This window comes from Physella acuta, unplaced genomic scaffold (assembly GCF_028476545.2).
Source record: "Physella acuta isolate Inbredline_101_S28 unplaced genomic scaffold, ASM2847654v3 ptg000054l, whole genome shotgun sequence".
In the NCBI taxonomy this organism is placed as follows: domain Eukaryota; kingdom Metazoa; phylum Mollusca; class Gastropoda; family Physidae; genus Physella; species Physella acuta.
The window spans coordinates 389258-410414 of record NW_026731574.1 but is presented as its reverse complement, the minus strand read 5'-3'; the positions used below and the strand labels follow the sequence as shown (position 1 = coordinate 410414).

General features: G+C 35.2%; 1 protein-coding gene across 1 annotated transcript in view; it reads right to left on the bottom strand.

The window, feature by feature from the left end:
* The window catches only part of LOC131946830 (uncharacterized), an 83875-nt gene that overhangs the window by 62489 nt on the left and 229 nt on the right, over positions 1–21157 (bottom strand). Inside the window, exons 2-3 of the mRNA XM_059307805.1 lie at positions 18223–18422; positions 16946–17171 (exon numbers count right to left, since the gene is read on the bottom strand). Of these exons, the coding sequence (XP_059163788.1) occupies positions 16946–17171; positions 18223–18422 (426 nt within the window). The remainder of the gene's footprint in view (positions 1–16945; positions 17172–18222; positions 18423–21157) is intronic.

Below are 21157 nucleotides of genomic sequence, written 5' to 3'. Positions count from 1 at the left end.
AAGAATATTCGAGAAAGTTTAGGGGAGATCACTCCCGGTTTATTATTTTAAAATATCAATCTTATTTTATTTTTATATATCCAACCCACATATATGTTTATTATTATGTTTTTGAATAAATTATTGTTTTATTTATCTTAATAAAGTCCTAAATCCCCTTATTATGTTTAAAAAACTACTTACAATAAAAATATAAGGTTTGAAAAATCTGAATCTTGCATAACTCTTTAGTTCATCTATGCCATTTGACCATCCGATAGTCATAGCCAACAAGCCAAGATTCTGTCTTGGGATTTCAAGGAGGTCAGCGTTACATGACACGGTGTAGTCCCCACCTACATTAACAACATTTGGATGGACTATTTTTCTGTTGAGATCTGTCACTGTGAGATAAGACAAGCAGTTTGTTAAAAATCAACAACATTATTTTTATAAATCAAATATACCGAAAAAATCGGGGATATCATAAGTTGTAGTAAGACTCTCAGACTCCTGCTTTTATTTTCCACACCAAAAGTTCCAATAAGAAGGTACGTTTATTGCATAAATTTTCCACGTCAAAAGATCCAAAAAGAAGATTAGACTCCTGCATTTATGTTCCACACGAAAAGGTTGAGTTCGTGTTTACTTCCACACATCAAATATAACATTGGCATATTATTAGGAAAAATAAAGATATATTTGTATAATTATACATTTCAAAACACCATATTAAATGACCAAACTGGTTCATTAATATTCTAGAACTAGATGTTCTTTCAAACGTATCATATTTAAACAAATGTTAACATTGCTGTATTCTATATTTTTGTAATTAATTTTTTTTCGACAAAAGACATGAATGTTCCTCAGGTGTAGAAATAATTAGTAAATAGTGTTTTTATTGATAAAATAAATTAAAATAATTATTTCTTAATATTCTCGTATCAGAAATTCTGTAAAGAGTATCCTTATGAAAATTGATAATATTGTTGGTACCTAAAACATATAATAAATAAATGAACTATTAAAGTTTTAAGCGAAATATAATAATACATTAGAACGCATTTAACGTTTCATTCTCAATTATCGCTTCCTTTAGTACACAGTATATTCCTGCCTGTTGAATAATCAAATAGCCGTGTGATTCAGAAATTGCACATAATTGTGCGCTATTGATTTAGGCTATTTCTTTTATGTGTGACGTCTTTGCTTTGTTTTCACCAGTCATGAATCAAACCTTATATTTTATTAGCCATTCTTTACTAATGTACACATTTATTTTTAATCAGTTAAGTATATAAGGAATTCTCATCCAAATGTTTTCTTCGTTTAATTTTGTGTGCAGTAAATTAACATTGGCTAAATTGTGACATAATTCAATTTCAAATAATATTCGCGTAACTCAACCTTCTTACGCTGGCTCTAAGTAAAATATAACCCAGTAAATTTCCACCCAATGGAATGAACCCAGCTGGCCGAGATGATAGTGTAATAGTTACGACGCTGGTGGTACGGGTTCGAAAGACATCATATAATTCTGCTTTCTATTTTATTCAGTTTTCTGTTATTTTTTTAATGCACAGTGGGAAATCACAACACACGCGATAGGTTCTAATTTATTATTATTATTAGTTTGACGTTAGTTTTAATAATCTATTAATTTATTATTCAAACGAGGTTTGAGCTCTGAAAATGTTATAGCAAGAAATCGATGTTTTCGTAAGACAAAAACATGTAACTATTATAAGCTGATGTGTAATTTTGTTTCGGATGTAAATGATAAAGTTACCATTTAGGACGTGGCAAGACATTGGGCAGTTGAGGTAGAGTTAATAAGTTTTTGTAATCGAAGCATATGAAGAGTAAGTGGTGTCAAACACATGCTCAACGGAAATCGATGTTTTAAAAAACAAAAAAAAAACATTGTCTGAGACTTCACGAGGCAGGTGAAGAAGAGTTCACCCTTTTTCTGATCTCAGCATATAAAATGATAGTACTAACAGACCGTAGCCCAGCCGAAATCGGTGTTTTTAAAAGCCAATCACATGTTGCCTGAGGTGTGACGTCTTTTTAAATGTGAGGTCTGACTTTTTGTGACAATGTGTTACGGTTGGAAAAGGGATAGGAAAGATAAAAATTATCAAACAAACGTGACGTCATTTATGCAGTGGGAAGAGGAGTAAAAAGATACAAATCGTCAAACGTTTATCGATTTATTATCGATTTTATTTATTTATCGATTACCCCGAAACCTAGAGTTTTCCAAGGTTAACGTCTAGTCTAGTATTCCTAACAAATATTAAGTTAGTGGAGCATTTGCAAGTGATATAAATTCAAGCCCTTAAAAAATGTGTAGTTTATATTTGGCTTAGGCCGGTTACTTAAATATTGAGATCGCTGTCATTTTCACGTTGGACTGAAGTTTAATATCGTTGTTGGCAAGAACATTACCTTCAAGACTTTCCCGATCAAATGTGTGAGGAACAACTGGACAGAATTCAGCTTGCTTTTATAGATATAGATTATCATTTACTTATTAGGGTGTTCAAATGTCATAATCTACTATGTAGTAACCTTTGTGACAAAAGTATAAACATAACTTACCTTTTATGTGTTGGCAAAGAAAAGGAAACTGATTATCAAAAGACATATCCTGGTAAGAAGCGTTGCAGCAAAATATACCAGACTCTTGTCGCTTGACATTTGTAGCCGTCAGTGAGATATGAACCGAGTAAGGATCAGGTAAACGGTCTTTATCCACTGTATCCGGGGCTCTTACTTTAAATGTCCAAAACTTTTTAACTGAAGGCGGCACGTCAGTCTCTTCTCGCTACATGAGAAATAAATGCACACAAGACATGTAGATTTAGGGTAAAAAAGAACTAGTTTTACTGCACAAATGTCCCTGATACAGATTAGGACAGGTAGGTACGCATTAAGCTATCACGTGAGATGTGGAACATGTATTAGGACTGCATTTAAATCAGTCACTTGGTTGGTTTTTCTGGTGCGATTGTTGGTGGTTTAAGGTTATTATCTCAGTCTTTGTTTTACCTTAGGTACCTGCCTGTCATATTTCTAAAAATGAAACCTATTTAAATATTCTTGAGGTACAATAGAAAAGTTAGTTCCGAATTATACCACTGATGCATTTTTTAGGACAAATACTTTAACACATTCAGCCTCTCGTAATTTTAAACTTACAATTATTTTAAATTAAAGAACTTTAGGAGTTATTTATTGCACTGATTTTTATTGTATTTTGAAGGAAAAATGTAAAGAAAAAACGTAATATAAAACGAGCTTACTTATATATTTTTAAACGCGCGTGTCACTCAAAAAATCTATTAAATATTTTAGCTACCTATTCATTTCTTTTTATTTTAAAATATCAATCTTATTTTATTTTTATATATCCAACGCACATGTTTTTGAATAAATTATTGTTTTATTTATCTTAACAAAGTCCTAAATCCCCTTATTATGTTTAAAAAACTACTTACAATATAAATATAAGGTTTGAAAAATCTGAATCTTGCATAACTTTTTAGTTCATCTATGCCATTTGACCATCCGATAGTCATAGCCAACAAGCCAAGATTCTGTCTTGGTATTTCAAGGAGGTCAGCGTTACATGACACGATGTAGTCCCCACCTACGTTAACAACACTTGGATGGACTATTTTTCTGTTTGGATCTGTCACTGTGAGATAAGACAAGCAGTTGGTTAAAAATCAACATATTTTTTATAAATCAAATATATTGAACACGTCGGATATAACACAAGTTGTAGTAAGATGCTCAGACTCCTGCATTTATTTTCCACACCAAAAGTTCCAATAATAAGGTTAGATTCTTGCATAAAGTTTCCACGTCAAAAGATCTAAAGAGAAGGTAAGACTACTGCATTTATTTTCCACACCAAAAGTTCCAATATGAAGGTCAGAATCCTGCATTTATTAACCAAGGGTGCTGCTGAAATCATTAATGCCTTTTTTGGGTCAACATTTTAGTGTGAATAAGTGTAGAAAATTTAGTGACGTACCTTCATATTTTGACTAATTGCATACATTTAAAAATTGGACCCAATCGAGAATAGGCTGGAAGTTATTTGGTAGCCCATTAATATTGTAAAAATCTAGAATGGTGTAATTAAATTTAATATGTTATTAAAATCCTGATTGTTTTGTTTTTTGGGTGGATGTATTTGACGTTTATATTTTCGGTAATGAAACACAATTTCGTTTTTAAAAAGGCAAAAGCTATTTGGTTTTCACGTGACAATTTCAACATAAACTAAAACATAAACTAAAAATAAAAATCAATCACGGAATTTCTAAACAATCAATGAATGTTTATCTTACATTGTGAAACATCTTTTTTATTAACCAGGATTGATTAAAATAAAGATAAATGTAGTTTTAAATACAGAATTTATTTTCAAGTTCTCCGAAATTGCAACGTTTATAACGTTGATTCTAAAAATATTACATTTCTGAATATATTTAGGCTTAAGTTTCAATTTAGTTATTTTTACGGCCGCTGTGAAGTCAAAAGGTTTTAAACTTGTATCCATGTCTACATAATGGTGGATTCTCGTGAGCTCGGTGTCCTTGTAAAACGCCGCCATATTTGACATCAAAGTACTGAGGTTACTATTAGCATTTGTCGCACAGATATTGGGAAGTCATTGTTCTTGTAAAGTTACAATAGGTGTTTAGGCTAAAGGTTTAAAGCTTTTTTTCGATTTGTTCCAGTTTCAACGTTAGAGTGATAGTTAATATATTTGTGTTGAATTTGAATAGAAACACAATTTAGATCTATATAAAGTTATATATCTAGATCTACGCACCTAATTATATTGGGTAATCTATCGCTTTAGCGTAATCAATTCGGCTGCAGTAGTAATGTGCGGGAGAGGTAGCTGATGAATATATTTGTTTAAATAAGTTTATTTAAGTCAAATTTTACAAAATATCACAGATAATTGATTTAAAATAGCAAACAGCGACCAAAATAATTTAAATAACATGAAACTAACTTTAAACTAGGTGTTTGAGATAAATATTAGTAGAAAAAAACAGCGGCCATCTTTCCAAATAAAATTTAGAGTAGTTTCCCTGGATAAAAATGTCTATTCGCATGTATATTGTGTTGACTTTGTTGTTTAATATACATACCTGTCTTGTTTAATATAAGTAAGACAGAGGGCCGTCTTCTTATCTTTAATTTCATTTTCAAGTGAAATGAAGGCTATGTATGTATGTACATCCAAGATCTCAAAAAAAAATGTTGGAAGGTCCAACATTTACTAAACCCTTTTGTACTGATTAGGGGTCGTCCATAAATGACGTCACAATCGTAGGGGGGGAGGGGTCGGTAATTTTGTGACGATGAGGGGGAGGGGGGAGGGGGGTTCAGACGGTGCGACGTCACACTTTTGCTTTATAGATAAGAAATGTTAGAAAACGAATTAAAATACTGTATTTTGACATATTTCAGACAAGATTTTGGAAAAATATCGATGTTAAAAAAAAATCAACTGCAATTTTGATGGGGGGGGGGGGGTTTGTAGGCTGATGTGTGACGTCATTTTGGGGGGTCTGACTTTTTGTGACGACGTGTGACGGAGGGGGGGGGGGAGGTAAAAATCGTCAAAACAAGCGTGACGTCATTTATGGATGACCACTTAACTTGTCAATTATTAGGTCGTCCATATTCCTCATAAATGACGTTGGACTCAAAATATGGGACGGTGTAAAATATTTTTTTCAAAAATGATGAAGAATATAATCGTTTTCGTTAGAAGTTGTGATTAAGGGTTCGGGTATAGTAGAACTGCGATATGATATTAAATCATCATCTTGCTTTTAGTAACTATTGGGTGAGAGGGAAATTGTTGGGAGAAGTATGACGTCATTTATGGGGGATCCATTTAATTAAGCCTAGTTGTTTATTTTGTCTGTAGACATTAGTCTTAGGCCTACACTTTTTCTGAATTAAGATAATTGTGTTTTTTAAAATAGGTTCAAATTTTAATTAGTTACATATGAATACCACATGGTTGTTTTTTTTTTTTTTTTGCCTTCTGCTTTCATCAGTTTTTGATTTCTTCAGTAGGCAATGTTTACCCCTCCCCACCATCCATTATTACAAAAAAAAATACCCACTATATGTGTCATAGCGTAGATATAATAGAAATAGACTAGACGAGTAGAGGTTACTAAGGACGGTACGAACTTGACGGTAGACGATTTGGTGCGAGAGTATTGTGCGCGTGTTCAATAAAATATGTGTGGCGTGAGTGTGACGTGAGCATGGTGCGACAATGTACCGATGACGTAAGACGCAGCAGTGGAGTTAGTTGGGGGTTAGATATAGTAGAAGACGGACGTATTATTTGATATTGTGAAAATGATCTATAAGTGTGTGTTAATAAAGTTCATGTTATTTCATAAACTAAGTTGTTGACATTGTTAATTAGTGTCTGCGGAACATAAGAGTGATTCCCGTCCTCCTCACGAGTATAATAGTTGCCGTATGAATAGTAGTAGATCAGAATATATTGAGATTATATATAAACCGCCCATCAAAATATAGTTATATCTCCCTCTAAAAAAAAACTAGATCAACGTATAGTTCGTAGGAAAATTAGAATCTATCACTTATTCGTCTGTTAAAAAAAAGAAATACGTCATTTTTCTCAACCACGCCGTTTCATCCCCCACTAAGCACAACGTCACAAAGTTCGCGGCGCGCGTGACGTCATTTGTCATTAGGCTAATGTTTAAGAAAGATACCGCGTAATTAAAAAAAATCAAAACAGGCACTAAACGACTATGGCGATGAGACTTTAGCGACATTTAACCTGACGAATAGATCTAAATGACTTTAGTTCGGTGAATTATATTGGTGTTTAATTTATTACAGTGGCATGATGTTCTCCCTCTACTATACAAATTCACGTGCTTTTAATTTCTGAAACATTCTGCCATGAGACGTTCGGCTCTAAAATGCCCGTGACACAGCGGCTTCGGTAAATGCATTTAGGCTCCCGGTCCCACCTATAAACGTCTGTCCATTAAGCTCCACGCAAAACGTGTGATTAATATGTGGACATAAACGGCGCTAGTGGTGGTGTCAACAGGGGCCAAGCTCAGGTCTTAAAGGTGCTCCGCACTTCATAAAAGACAAAATTGATGTTCAGATATCGTCGGACTCTGGCGTTTTGCCGACGGCCGTACTCCTAATGCACAGTCTTAGAGGCTGTCCACTGCTAACACTATTTTATGTTAAATTCAAGCCTATACTGAGCTGTGGCTTTACATTAGCTCAGTGGCGTAGCGAGGTCGAGTGTCGCCCGGTGCGACAAACTTTCAATTTTCGATTTCTCCCATTTTACCTGCAAGTCAATAATTGTCTTGGACTCTTGTCGAATATTGTTGACAGGAGCTACTTGGTTTGAGCCTTGTTGTCAGAAGTTATTTCATTTGGAGTCAATGTAGTGCGGCCTATTTTCCTCGGTAGGCATTGAATGGCCGGCCCTTTTTGGCGGGGATGATGTGCTGAAGTTGTCTAACACCGCTTAGTATAACAGGCATGCAATAGTTATGAACAAATGTATGCATGAAAACGAACGCTTTATGTTCCTCATTTTCACTGAGCACAGCTTTATAGAAGATTCCAAAATAGACGTCACGCATTCCCTCCCCGACCACCCTGCGTAAGATGACGTCACATTAGCATTGCATATGTGACATCGTTTATGGACAACCCCATATAACTCATTTAGGGTATTTGGTATCAACATTTTGACAACAAAGGTTGTTCAAAATGTATATAGGACTTGACATCTACCATAAATGACATCGCACACTTAAGGGGTGGAGTAACTGGTTTTGAGACGACGTTTTACGCGGGAAGTGGGAGGGGTAAGAAACGTGAAACGTTAAGTATTTCGCCTAATACAAAAATGCTAAAAATATCATTTTCATTAGAGATATGGCTTGACTTTTTAATAGACAGGGCAAAAAGGTAATTTTCGACATTACGACTATTTCGTGACGGCGAAAATGGGGGGGGGGGGGGGGGGTTAAGGTGAAGAGAGGTCAAAAAACCGGGACGTCATTTATGATTAAATCACTAATTAAAGGAAAAAAAGCATGAAAATAATGAAAATAGCAAACAAACAATAACACAAACAATAAGAATGAACTCAAACTAATATTTAAATAAACATTAGATATGTAGTGGTAGCTCTATAAAAATAGGGAGTATCTTGATGTATAAAAATTGCATCTCATAATAATAATTCTAGAACTGATGTTTATTGTCAGTCAGTTAAATTGTTTAAAGGGCAGAATTTAAAAAAAAACGCATGCTTTGTATTTAAACACAAGACTAACCTATTTAATAGCAAACATCAATACATTTCCATACAAATAGAAATTAAAGGGAAATGGCTCAAAATAATATTTTCTTAAGATGGCCGCTGTTTTTAATAGCAAATTTAGTATCTGTAACATCGTTGTTAAACTTTAATTTCCTGACATTTTTATTGATTTAAACCTTAAATGTGGTTTAATATTCAATTATCTTTAGTATTTTAGTTAAATATGCAAAAATATATTTAAGCCATATTTATTAGTTACCTTATCCCTACATTACTAGTGACGGCCGAATTGATTACGCTAAAGCGATAGATTACCTTATATTGTACTAGATCTAGATCTATGACAGATTTAAATCACAGTTAATATTAAATGTCTTGATCTAGATCTACATCTCTACTTTTGTTGTGCTAGGAATCACAGTTTATTTAAAGACCAACATGTACACCGCTATTTACTTTGAACTGCCACAGGCCAGCTAAACAGCAACGTTATTGTAAATTCAATCAGATCCATGTTATTTTAATTAAAATCAGCTCCATGTTAATGGCTATTCTCCATCTGCCGCAAATCCAAAACTTTTTCAAGATTTATTGTTTATTTTATATCGAACGTAAAATCACGATGCAAACACGCGCTAAAATGTTCTCGTAGTAAATTAGGTGCGCACTCTTGTATCAAAAGCGTATCTAGATGTAGATCTAGTTTGTGATTTTGATTGTTCTGGTCAGAAAAATGTATTTTTAGGTAGATCAGTCAAATCTATTTGTTAAGGTCTAATTTCTTTGGAATCAAACAACTCTTAACATTTACTAACTATTAAATTGCAAGACAGTTGATACCACGTAAGACTTGCATTTAGAACTTGGGTTGGAAATCTTACGCCCTGCTGCTGTTTAAGAGTGGATCTCCTTACTAGATTAGTTTTATAGACTGAAAAAGCCATTGATGGTGTAGTCTGATAGGCAGTGTGGGAACTATTGAAATACTACGGTCCAAAATTTCCTTTATCCTAGTACCATACCATAACCTAGAATAGAGAGTAATACCCAGTGGGGCTAGTTGTAAGAAGTCTGTAATTAAAGTAACTAAAATAATGTAGATTTCAGACAAACTTGTTGACAGATTTCAGACAAACTTGTTGACAGATGTCAGACAAACTTGTTGACAGATGTCAGACAAACATGTTGACAGTTGTTAGACAAACTTGGTGCTCTAAGACTTTTGTCTGACAACATCGGTACCCTGCTCTAAGACTTTTGTCTGACAACATCGGTACCCTGCTCTAAGACATTTGTCTGACAACATCGGTACCCTGCTCTAAGACTTTGTCTGACAACATCGGTACCCTGCTCTAAGACTTTTGTCTGACAACATCGGTACCCTGCTCTAAGACTTTTGTCTGACAACATCGGTACCCTGCTCTAAGACTTGCTCTTTTTTATTTCCTATTGAACACCATCTGCAACACTACAGCAGCACACTTTCAGTATTGTCCAAGTGACCTTGACACAATACTGTCATACGATCACGTGACACAATACTGTCCTACGGTCACGTGACACAATACTAACAGATAGCTATTTCACTCAACAGCTAACCGACACCAGTCCAAAATGTAATTGTCAGGATAAATTAAACAATGCATCAATTAAAAATCAAGTAAACAATAATTAACTGCTTAAACTTGTTAACGTTTTCCCCAAAGAGGCTTAAAAAAATTATAAAAATCCTGGTCCATGTTTATTTAGAGATTAAACTTTTTAATGTTTTCCTAGATAATACTTAAAAATAAAAACATTTTCTAAACATATTTTGTTGCACCCAGCTACAGAAGATAGCAAAGAACTAAACAAGCCAGATTTTATTTGAGCATATGGACACGTCCTACACTATTAACAAAGGCTACAGCAAACATCAGCCACGCCCTTGTCCTGATAGACCACGCCCCTGTTCCGACTGACCACGCCCCGTTGGTTGAGCGTGATAGTGACGTGCACTTTTCTGTGAGAATCAACTTGTTGTAAAACTGGTGCTCCAATAGACAGTCTCTGAGAAACAAACCGTTAGAATCTGGTCAAGGCGAGATACAAACATTGGACGCTGAGATAAGTCAAGATACAAACATTGGACGCTAAGGTAAGTCAAGATACAAACATTGGACGCTGAGGTAAGTCAAGATACAAATATTGGACGCTGAGATAAGTCAAGATACAAACATTGGACGCTAAGGTAAGTCAAGATACAAACATTGGACGCTGAGGTAAGTCAAGATACAAACATTGGACGCTGGGGTAAGTCAAGATACAAACATTGGACACTGTGGTAAGTCAAGATACAAACATTGGACGCTGGGGTAAGTCAAGATACAAACATTGGACGCTAAGATAAGTCAAGATACAAACATTGGACGCTTGGGTAAGCCAAGATACAAACATTGGACGCTAAGATAAGTCAAGATACAAACATTGGACGCTGGGGTAAGTCAAGATACAAACATTGGACGCTAAGATAAGTCAAGATACAAACATTGGACGCTTGGGTAAGTCAAGATACAAACATTGGACGCTAAGATAAGTCAAGATACAAACATTGGACGCTAAGGTAAAGTAGAGAAAATTTGTTTTTCATGAAAACGTTTGAAATCTCCCCCAAAAACAAATCGTAAATTTCCATGTTAAGCGAAATAAATCAGCTAGATGTAATTGATGTAACTTACTGGCCAAGGCGAGCAAACTGATAGATAAAAAAGTCCTCAAAATTCTTATTACATTTGGTGTACTGGGCTTGGATACACTTCATGTAGTCTAGTGACAGTCTGGGGAACAGAAACAGGGAACATGTTAGAGGTTTGGTTCCATTTGGTGTACTGGGCTTGGATACACTTCATGTAGTCTAGTGACAGTCTGGGGAACAGAAACAGGGAACATGTTAGAGGTTTGGTTCCATTTGGTGTACTGGGCTTGGATACACTTCATGTAGTCTAGTGACAGTCTGGGGAACAGAAACAGGGAACATGTTAGAGGTTTGGTTCCATTTGGTGTACTGGGCTTGGATACACTTCATGTAGTCTAGTGACAGTCTGGGGAACAGAAACAGGGAACATGTTAGAGGTTTGGTTCCGTTTGGTTTACAGGGCTAGGATACACTTCATGTAGTCTAGTGACAGTGTGGGGAACAGAAACAGGGAACATGTTAGAGGTTTGGTTCCATTTGGTGTACTGGGCTTGGATACACTTCATGTAGTCTACTGACAGTCTGGGGAACAGAAACAGGGAACATGTTAGAGGTTTGGTTCCATTTGGATATACTTTATGGATTCTTGTCTAATTTTAATGTTTTTTATCAAGATGCATTGATTTTACACTTTGACCTAGATCTATACTTTGTTACAAAAACTTGCGGTAGTGGTGCATTAAAGGCAGTCAAAAAAATTTAACATAACCATAGACATGACGACAGTTATTATGAAAAAAGTGATGACAGACATGAAGACAGACGTTAAAAAAGGTAGTTGTAGTTTGATAAAATCATTTTAAATCTGTTAAAGTTGAGAAAAATGCCACATACAAAATATTACACTTTTAGTATGTTTGTCAATCGTTTAAGCCATATTTTTAAAAAATCAAGAAATAGTATGAGAACAAAAACAATAAACCTTCCTGGGGAAAGAATTCTGAAATCTCTTATTTTAGATTGAAAGTAAAGAAACAAAAAGAATGAACCCACTTGCATGAATGTTTCTCGATATTCGCTTGGTTGTTGGAGGCAAAGGCGGCCGTTAAGTTTTGTAATCTCTCGGCCGAGGTGGCTTCGATCTCGCATTGGTCAATGTCAGCGGACATCTCGCAGTCAATTAAAACTTTGTAGTCAAATGAAGCGAACTTTGACACTGCATGAAGTAATGACATCTGACAACACTGGTCAATTGTGTACACACTTTAAAATATTTCTACAAGACACGTGTTGAGTAGTTGTCAATTACATGACATTTTGTAACACTGACCCATGACATCTTGTAACACTAACCCATGACATCTTGTAACACTGACCCATGACATCTTGTAACACTGACCCATGACATGACATCATGTAACACTGACCCATGACATGACATCTTGTAACACTGACCCATGACATGACATCTTGTAACACTGACCCATGACATGACATCTTGTAACACTGACCCATGACATGACATCTTGTAACACTGACCCACGACATGACATCTTGTAACACAGACCCATGACATGACATCTTTGGAACACTGACCTACCCATGACATGACATCTTGTAACACTGAGCCATGACATGACATCTTGTAACACTGAGCCATGACATGACATCTTGTAACATGACTCATGACATCACATTTTTGTAACATGACTCATGACATCTTTGTTTTGTTTTTGTATAGATTGTTATTTCCAGTAAGTGTTGAGTTTATAGTTAGTTTAGAACCTCACCTCATATGAGAGCAAGAACTAAACATTCAAATACAAAAATGTTTACATCGGTGTACTGTGTCGTGATGTGCTTATAATCTTTGTCTACTTGCAAACATACTTAAACAAACAACTACTTACAGATTTTGTTATTTCTGCTTACCGCTTTTGTCTACCAACAACTTTTGTCTACTAACAACTTTCGTCTACTAACAACTTTTGTCTACTAACAACTTTTGTCTACTAACAACTTTTGTCTACTAACAACTTTTGTCTACTTACAACTTTTGTCTACTTACAAGTTTTGTCTACTAACAACTTTTGTCTACTTACAAGCTTTGTCTACTAACAACTTTTGTCTACTAACAACTTTTGTCTACTTACAAGTTTTGTCAACTAACAACATTTGTCTACTAACAACTTTTGTCTTCTTACAAGTTTTGTCTACTAACAACTTTTGTCTACTTACAAGTTTTGTCTACTAACAACTTTTGTCTACTTACAAGTTTTGTCTACTAACAACTTTTGTCTACTAACAACTTTAGTCTACTAATAACTTTTGTCTGCTAACAACTTTTGTCTATTAACAACTTTTGTCTACTTACAAGTTTGGTCTACTAACAACTTTTGTCTACTAACAACTTTTGTCTACTTACAAGTTTTGTCTACTAACAACTTTTGTCTACTTACAAGTTTGGTCTACTAACAACTTTTGTCTACTAACAACTTTTGTCTACTTGCAAGTTTTGTCTACTAACAACTTTTGTCTACTAACAACTTTTGTCTACTAACAACTTTTGTCTACTAACAACTTTTGTCTACTAACAACTTTTGTCTACTTACAACTTTTGTCTACTTACAAGTTTTGTCTACTAACAACTTTTGTCTACTTACAAGCTTTGTCTACTAACAACTTTTGTCTACTAACAACTTTTGTCTACTTACAAGTTTTGTCAACTAACAACATTTGTCTACTAACAACTTTTGTCTACTTACAAGTTTTGTCTACTTACAACTTTTGTCTACTAACAACTTTTGTCTACTAACAACTTTTGTCTACTAACAACTTTTGTCTACTAACAACTTTTGTTTACTAACAACTTTTGTCTACTTACAAGTTTTGTCTACTTACAAGTTTTGTCTACTAACAACTTTTGTCTACTTACAAGTTTTGTCTACTAACAACTTTTGTCTACTAACAACTTTTGTCTACTAACAACTTTTGTCTACTTACAAGTTTTGTCTACTAACAACTTTTGTCTACTTACAAGTTTTGTCTACTAACAAATTTTGTCTACTTACAACATTTGTCTACTTACAGTATGTTGTCCCTTTGGTACATAGCAGATATGCCGCACGCTTAAGATCGTACTCTTTAGGAAATTGTTTCTCGAACAATTTGACCATGTATGTCTGATCTGTGTGACTATCACGTCTTGAATCCAGGATACACTGACTATAGGCCTTTGGATTACTGAAGGGTGGGGGTGGAGGGTGGGGAATAGGGGTGAGGTCTGTCATTAGGTCTAGATTCAAAATAGTAAGGTCTGGATGTAAGTATAGAATGTGTGGACAGGTTGTACCTGCAGGGTGTATGGACAGGTTTTACCTGCAGGATGAGTGGACAGGTTTTACCTGCAGGATGAGTGGACAGGTTTTACCTGCAGGATGTGTGGACAGGTTTTACCTGCAGGATGAGTGGACAGGTTTTACCTGCAGGATGTGTGGACAGGGTTTACCTGCAGGATGTGTGGACAGGGTTTACCTGCAGGATGTGTGGACAGGGTTTACCTGCAGGATGTGTGGACAGGTTTTTACCTGCAGGATGTGTGGACAGGGTTTACCTGCAGGATGTGTGGACAGGGTTTACCTGCAGGATGTGTGGACAGGGTTTACCTGCAGGATGTGTGGACGGTTTTTACCTGCAGGATGTGTGGACAGGGTTTACCTGCAGGATGTGTGGACAGGGTTTACCTGCAGGATGTGTGGACGGTTTTTACCTGCAGGATGTGTGGACAGGGTTTACCTGCAGGATGTGTGGACAGGGTTTACCTGCAGGATGTGTGGACGGTTTTTACCTGCAGGATGTGTGGACAGGGTTTACCTGCAGAATGTGTGGACAGGGTTTACCTGCAGAAACTGACAACGTTTAGTTCACTTAGTTTCTGGATGTGACCTCTACGGTACTCAGGCAACGTCTTGGTGCAGTGATTGTCCAGAGTCAATGTATCCAGGGACAAAACTAGCGGGAGAAATTGACACATTTATTTATTTTTAAAATTATAATTTTAAGCATTTAAAAGCAATGGGGGTTTAAAGAAGAACTTAAAATTTTATTTTACTAAATAAAGCGAGTTAAATTGTTTAAACTATTTCTTAGCATTCCAAAACATATTTAAAAAAAAAACACTTCCTAAAAATCGTTTTAATAACAAGCTTTTGTGTACTAATGCACTAAAAAGTAGAAAATCAATTTTAGACTACTATTTAAATAACTTTAAAGAACAGTGTGAGTCACTTTAGTATCTATTGGATACCTTTACTAATGTTTAGGAAGAGACCCACGCTTTTCTTTCTAGTTATTTAAATAGTAGTCTATAATTTATTTTCTACTTTTTAGTGCATTAGTACATAAAAGCTTTTTATTAAAACGATTTTTAGGTAGTTTTTTTTTGTACTTTACATGTTTATATTTACAATAGAGTTTCATGACTAAAAACCTTTACGCGCCTATTGAACGTGATGACGCGTGTGGTGTGGTTGGATAGACATGCCTACAAATTTGGTCAAAATTTTAATTAATTCATTAAAATTTAATTAGTCATCCAATTAAGTCAAATTTAATTTCAGATTGCATTGTCTTGTCACTCGGGCCAACTGTGAACCAAATTTGTCAGTTCGAAGTGTCCGAATTTTCGCTCGAGCGTTTCGATCTAGACAGACTGATGACTGACGACAAACTGACGAGGAAGTGAGTTAAATAAAAGCTTGTAAAAAGATTTTTTTTACGTTTTATTATATCGTTCAAATTAGATTAAAGTTATCTGATATAAAACCCAGTGAAATCTTCGAACGCCTTTCTTTGTCTGTGAAAAAAAAATATTCGCATTAACCCAACAAACGAACAAAAAAAGAAAAAGATAGACTATAATAAAACAAATAATACTAGCTTTGTAATGATGCAGCTTTTAAATTTTTTGAAAGTAAGGAAATAAAACAAATTTGATAAACCATTGATCGACTGTCAATGAGAGATTTCATGAGCGATAAATGACTTTCATAACGATGAAGCATTATCATCTTTGCCCTTCATGTCTAAGACTACATGGGTAAGTTGAAGTCGAGTGCTTTAATTACTACGGCAAATAGTAAAAGCAATAAAGTGTAGGGAAACAAGCTCAACAGCTGGTCCAGACGGTATTTAATGTTTATCAGAACTAGCCATATGTGTAGACTTCAACGTTACCAGAACAGTCATGTAAAAATGAGAATTTTGTCCAATCTTACTGGAAACCGGGCCAGTTTGTAAAGCGACCAAAAATAGACCTGTCAAAATACAGCAACTGGAGATGGATAAAGCTTCTCTCATCTTTTAGTCCTCAGAAAAGAATTTTCCTGTAGAGACTGAGCGATTATTTTTACGACAACGTCGTCGAGATCTGCTGGTTTTAGATAAGACAGATCCAGCACAGGCCACATCACTGAACATTCCCTAGAATGGCCATCTCCCCATAACCTGGCGATAGTAGACTTCGGAAAAGCTTTTGACAGTTTGAATAAAAAATTCCACCTGGATGAATTTAATGCTGAACGAGTGCGTCATTGCCATTGAGCTTAAAATTGGAGCTTAATATTCGGAAAGAGATTAATGTACCCATGAACATATGCCCCCTGGGTCAATGTACCCATGAACATGTACTAGCAGATACACCGTCAAATGCACTGACCCTATCACAAAGACATCAAATTTTGGATAGATTGTCCTGCCCCCTAGAAAAGATATCGTCAAATTTGGCAAATACTTTCACAAAATTTCTTTAGTCTAGCCCTTACTAAAAGAATTTTGAAGTAGATAAATGAGACTGGTATTTTTATTCCACCTTGTGACAAACTGGAAACATAACTTACCAGTTATCGTCTGGCATCTAGATATAAATCGAGTATCGTCATTCAAATCTTGGTAAGAAGCGTTACAACAAAAGATACCAGACTCTTGTCGTTTGACCTTTGTCGCCGTCATTGTGATATTGACTGAATCTCTATCAGGTACACCACGGTAATCATATTTTTCCGGACCTTTTACTTTAGAATTCCAGAGCCTCATAGAAGAAGGAGCTGTGTTGGATTCTTTTCGCTACATGAGAAATGAAGGCATCAAATAAACCGGGAGTGATCTCCACTAAACTTTCTCGAATATTCTTATATAAATCTACGTGGGATGGCAACTCGGAATATAGACATGATTTTTAATTACTTAAACTTTTAAAAATAGAATAGAATCTCGTAGAAAAAAAGAATTGAGCACCAAGAGAACGCCAAAATAAAAAATGCATAATACTGCGGAATATTATTAGCACTTTATAAATTTATTTTCCATTTTTGAGAAATAGGAAATAGCGTAAATTAATACTTCCGGTCAACGGAAATTACTCAAAATGTGACAGAAGGTAGAGAATTAGATCTTTTACTAACATGTGAAATTTCATTTATCTATCGGAAATAGTACTCAAGTTATAGGCTTTTGAAAAATTCAAAGTAGAAAAAATACCACTTGCGGTTATCGGAAATCGCTCAAAAATTGATACGGATCTACAATTTTGATAAAATACTTATATATGAAATTTCATCAACCTAGCTGTAACGGTACTCAAGTTATTGTGTTTACACACACACACACACACACACGCACACACACACACACTCACACACACACACAGACATACGGACACGATTGCAAAATTATGTTTTTCCGTATCAGTGAGGTGTAAAACGTCGAGATTTGTAAAAATCTCGATTTTTCTGCACGATTACAAGAGTTTCTCGATACTTCGTATATACGAGAAAGTAAAAAGTGCACACGTTCATTTATTTCTAATCGTCTAGCTGGGTGCAAAGTCTCATGATACACGTCAACAATTTTTTTACGGGGTAAACGACCGTTATATCTTGTTTAATTATCTCAACATTGCAGACCTCTCTTGCTATAGCTACTAACATTGACTTGTGGGCATCCTGTGATCTAGCCGGCTCCAAATCCCAGCCTCGTTCTCGTTATTGAAAATTGGGAGTGGATGGATTATGATGGAGGCATTCCAACAGGCTCAAACAACTCCCCTTGTTCCTACAGCCAAATCCCCCCCCCCCAATAAATCGTTAGTTTGTCTATGCATTTAACCGAAACTTACAATATAAATTGATCTGTCGATGGCCCTGTATCTTGCAAAACATTCCATTTCGTCTATTCCATTCGTCCATCCGATACACATAGCTATCAAGCCTAGGTTCTGTCCCTTGCCTGGCACTCCAGCCAGATCAGAGTTACACGACACGGTGTAGTCCCCACCAGCATTAACAACACTTGGATGGACTATTTCTCTGCTCGGATCTGTCAGGTAAGATAAGGAAACTGTAAACAAATCTTTTATTATGGTTGTATTATCCTGAATAATAATGGCCTAAGTTAAGGTGTTTTAATAGATATATTGGTACCACTGAATCGAGGGTACCCAGATATGACACGATAAATACCAAAAGGATTCGTTTCACTGACTTTAAAAGAATGCTCAGCATCACGATTTGAATTTTTTTAGGGCATTATACTTTCATGTGAAACAACAACAACTGGCCAAATGAATTAATATTTAATACGGAAGGAGTAGAGTACCTTTGATTGAATGGTAATGTTATAAACACACGGACACGCTTAAATAAGTGATACAGTGCGTAGCGCAACATATACGATGAAAATCCACAAACTGGTTAGATAACAAGACTGATTAAAACAAAGGCTCGTTAACACTTAAAGAGTTAAATACTAAATACACTATCTAAATAACACAGGTTGTTTTAGATATATTATATAAACTAGTACACAAACAAAGATACATCTGCAGTCTAAAAGTACCCAGAACTAACGTACACAAACCTTGTAGAAGAACTGGACGAAACTGATACAATCACCCACGTTCTCACACACCTTATATACACGTACATAAACCGATACAAGCCGGTATATGACGTGACTGACTAAACTCAACACAACAGAACTGAACAAGGACGATAGGGACAGGGTACAAAGAATAAACAACATTTACCCCCATTCATCCGCCTTCACTCATTCACTACAGATACCATTAAAAAACAAATAAAAAACCTTTATAATAATAGGCTGTAAACACTAAAAATGTGATAAGAAATAAAATACACTTCAAGAGCCATAAATGGTTTTATTAAGTAAAATAAATTAATTTTTATTTTTTTTTAAATTTTCAATGTAATTGAAAGCTTATTTTTTAAAAATATTTTATACTTGCTTTGTTTCCTTTTTTAGTAAGTTGACTCCACATATGATTAAAACATTTGCTTTAAAACCCGATAGGTAGCTTGCGATCCTAATATATAAAAGTCCATGCGCACACTTCTTTCACTCTGTCCGCAATAATTTTTGACAATGTTATCACTATGTTCAGCGATATATGGAGAACTTAAAGATACGGTCTTTTGTTAAAAATAATGTGGTGGATGTTATACATGTTTAAACTAAATTTTATTTAAAACAGGAAAACAAAAATAAAAGTGTATTCGAATGTAAAAACAGATTTCTAACTAAAGTGTTTATTGTCGTGACAAGAACGCAATAAACAATGATGTCACGAGCCACATGTTTAAACGAAGAAAAGAACACAAAATTAATGGCGTCATCTTCCAATTTTAGAATATAAAGAAATGAAATATTTGATTCAATTTGATTTAGATCTACGCTATGAAATGTATACAATTTCCCGGCCTAAAGTTATAAAATTTACATTATCTATTTACATTCTAGATTAAGATCTAGATCTAGAGCATTCTAGAGCTACAGAAAAAAAACGAGAGTTAAACCAGCCGTAGATTCTAGGTCTAGACTCTACGTCTATCTTGATCTAGAATCTATTCCAATAATAAGTTTCTATACTAAACTATTTCAGACATTAATTATTTTATATAAATCTTTGTTTAGCTATGGAATTGGCTAATTTTTTAATAAGATTCCAATTGAAGTAGTCGACGCTGACTCTAAATCTAAGTAAAGTACCGCACTTATTATGCTCCTACGCTGTAGTGCCTAAATAACTGAGTTGATAGTGTAATAGTTACCATGCGGGTGGTACGGGTTGGAGACACACCATGTCAATGATTAATTTTTTTTTTCAATTTCTTTTAGATGTGAATGTTAAAGTTGCGTAACGGGGCTTGGCAGGACATCGGGCAGGTTAAGTAGAGTTCACCTTTTACTGTCAAATTAGTATATAAAGGGATAGTGTAGTCAGACCCATGCTCAGTCGAAATTGGCGTTTTTTCAAAGACAAAAATCAGAGGCGTAGCAACCCATTTCGGCGCCCCGGGTGAACTATCAATATTGCCCCCCCCCCCCATATTTACATCTTAAATCACGTTTAGTGAAAAAGGACCCCCCCCCACCACCGCACACACACATCAGTCACCGTTAATTGGTTTTTTTTCCGTATCACACAAGTAGTTTGTAGAAAGCCGTCCGTAGAACCAAGTAGTTTCTATTTTCTTAAATTTGAGTGTAATGCAGCTCGGAATAAGCTTGTTATTTTATTTTTCTAGCCGATTTTGCGCCCTTTGTTGTCGGCGAGCGGGGCGGCCGCCCCACGCTCCCTCCCCTAGCTACTCCTCTGACAAAAACAACATAACTACCATTGAACAGCCAGGTTTTTAAAAAAAATCATTTGTCTTTAAATTTTAAGCCACTCAATCAGTGTGTGCATTTAATATGGTGTTGTGTTGACAAATGATATTTCTCTAATAGGTATTGGTAGTCTATGTTATTTTATGTGTCGGAAGTTTTTAGCTATTTAGTTATTTATCTGCTTTGTCGCTAATATCGTTCAACGTGTAGTAAAGTACATAGCGTTATAAGTTTTGACCAATACCTTTTTAAAAAAATTTTTTAAACAAGTAGAACAATAAAATATATAGGCCTATAATTCACGTGTAACGGGTACTGACGGCTTGTCCACTATAGAAGACAATGCTGTGTATATCTGATATGAGATTTGCAAACTCAGTTGAATCTAAATTAAGTTCCTGACATGACACTATGTCATCTTTACA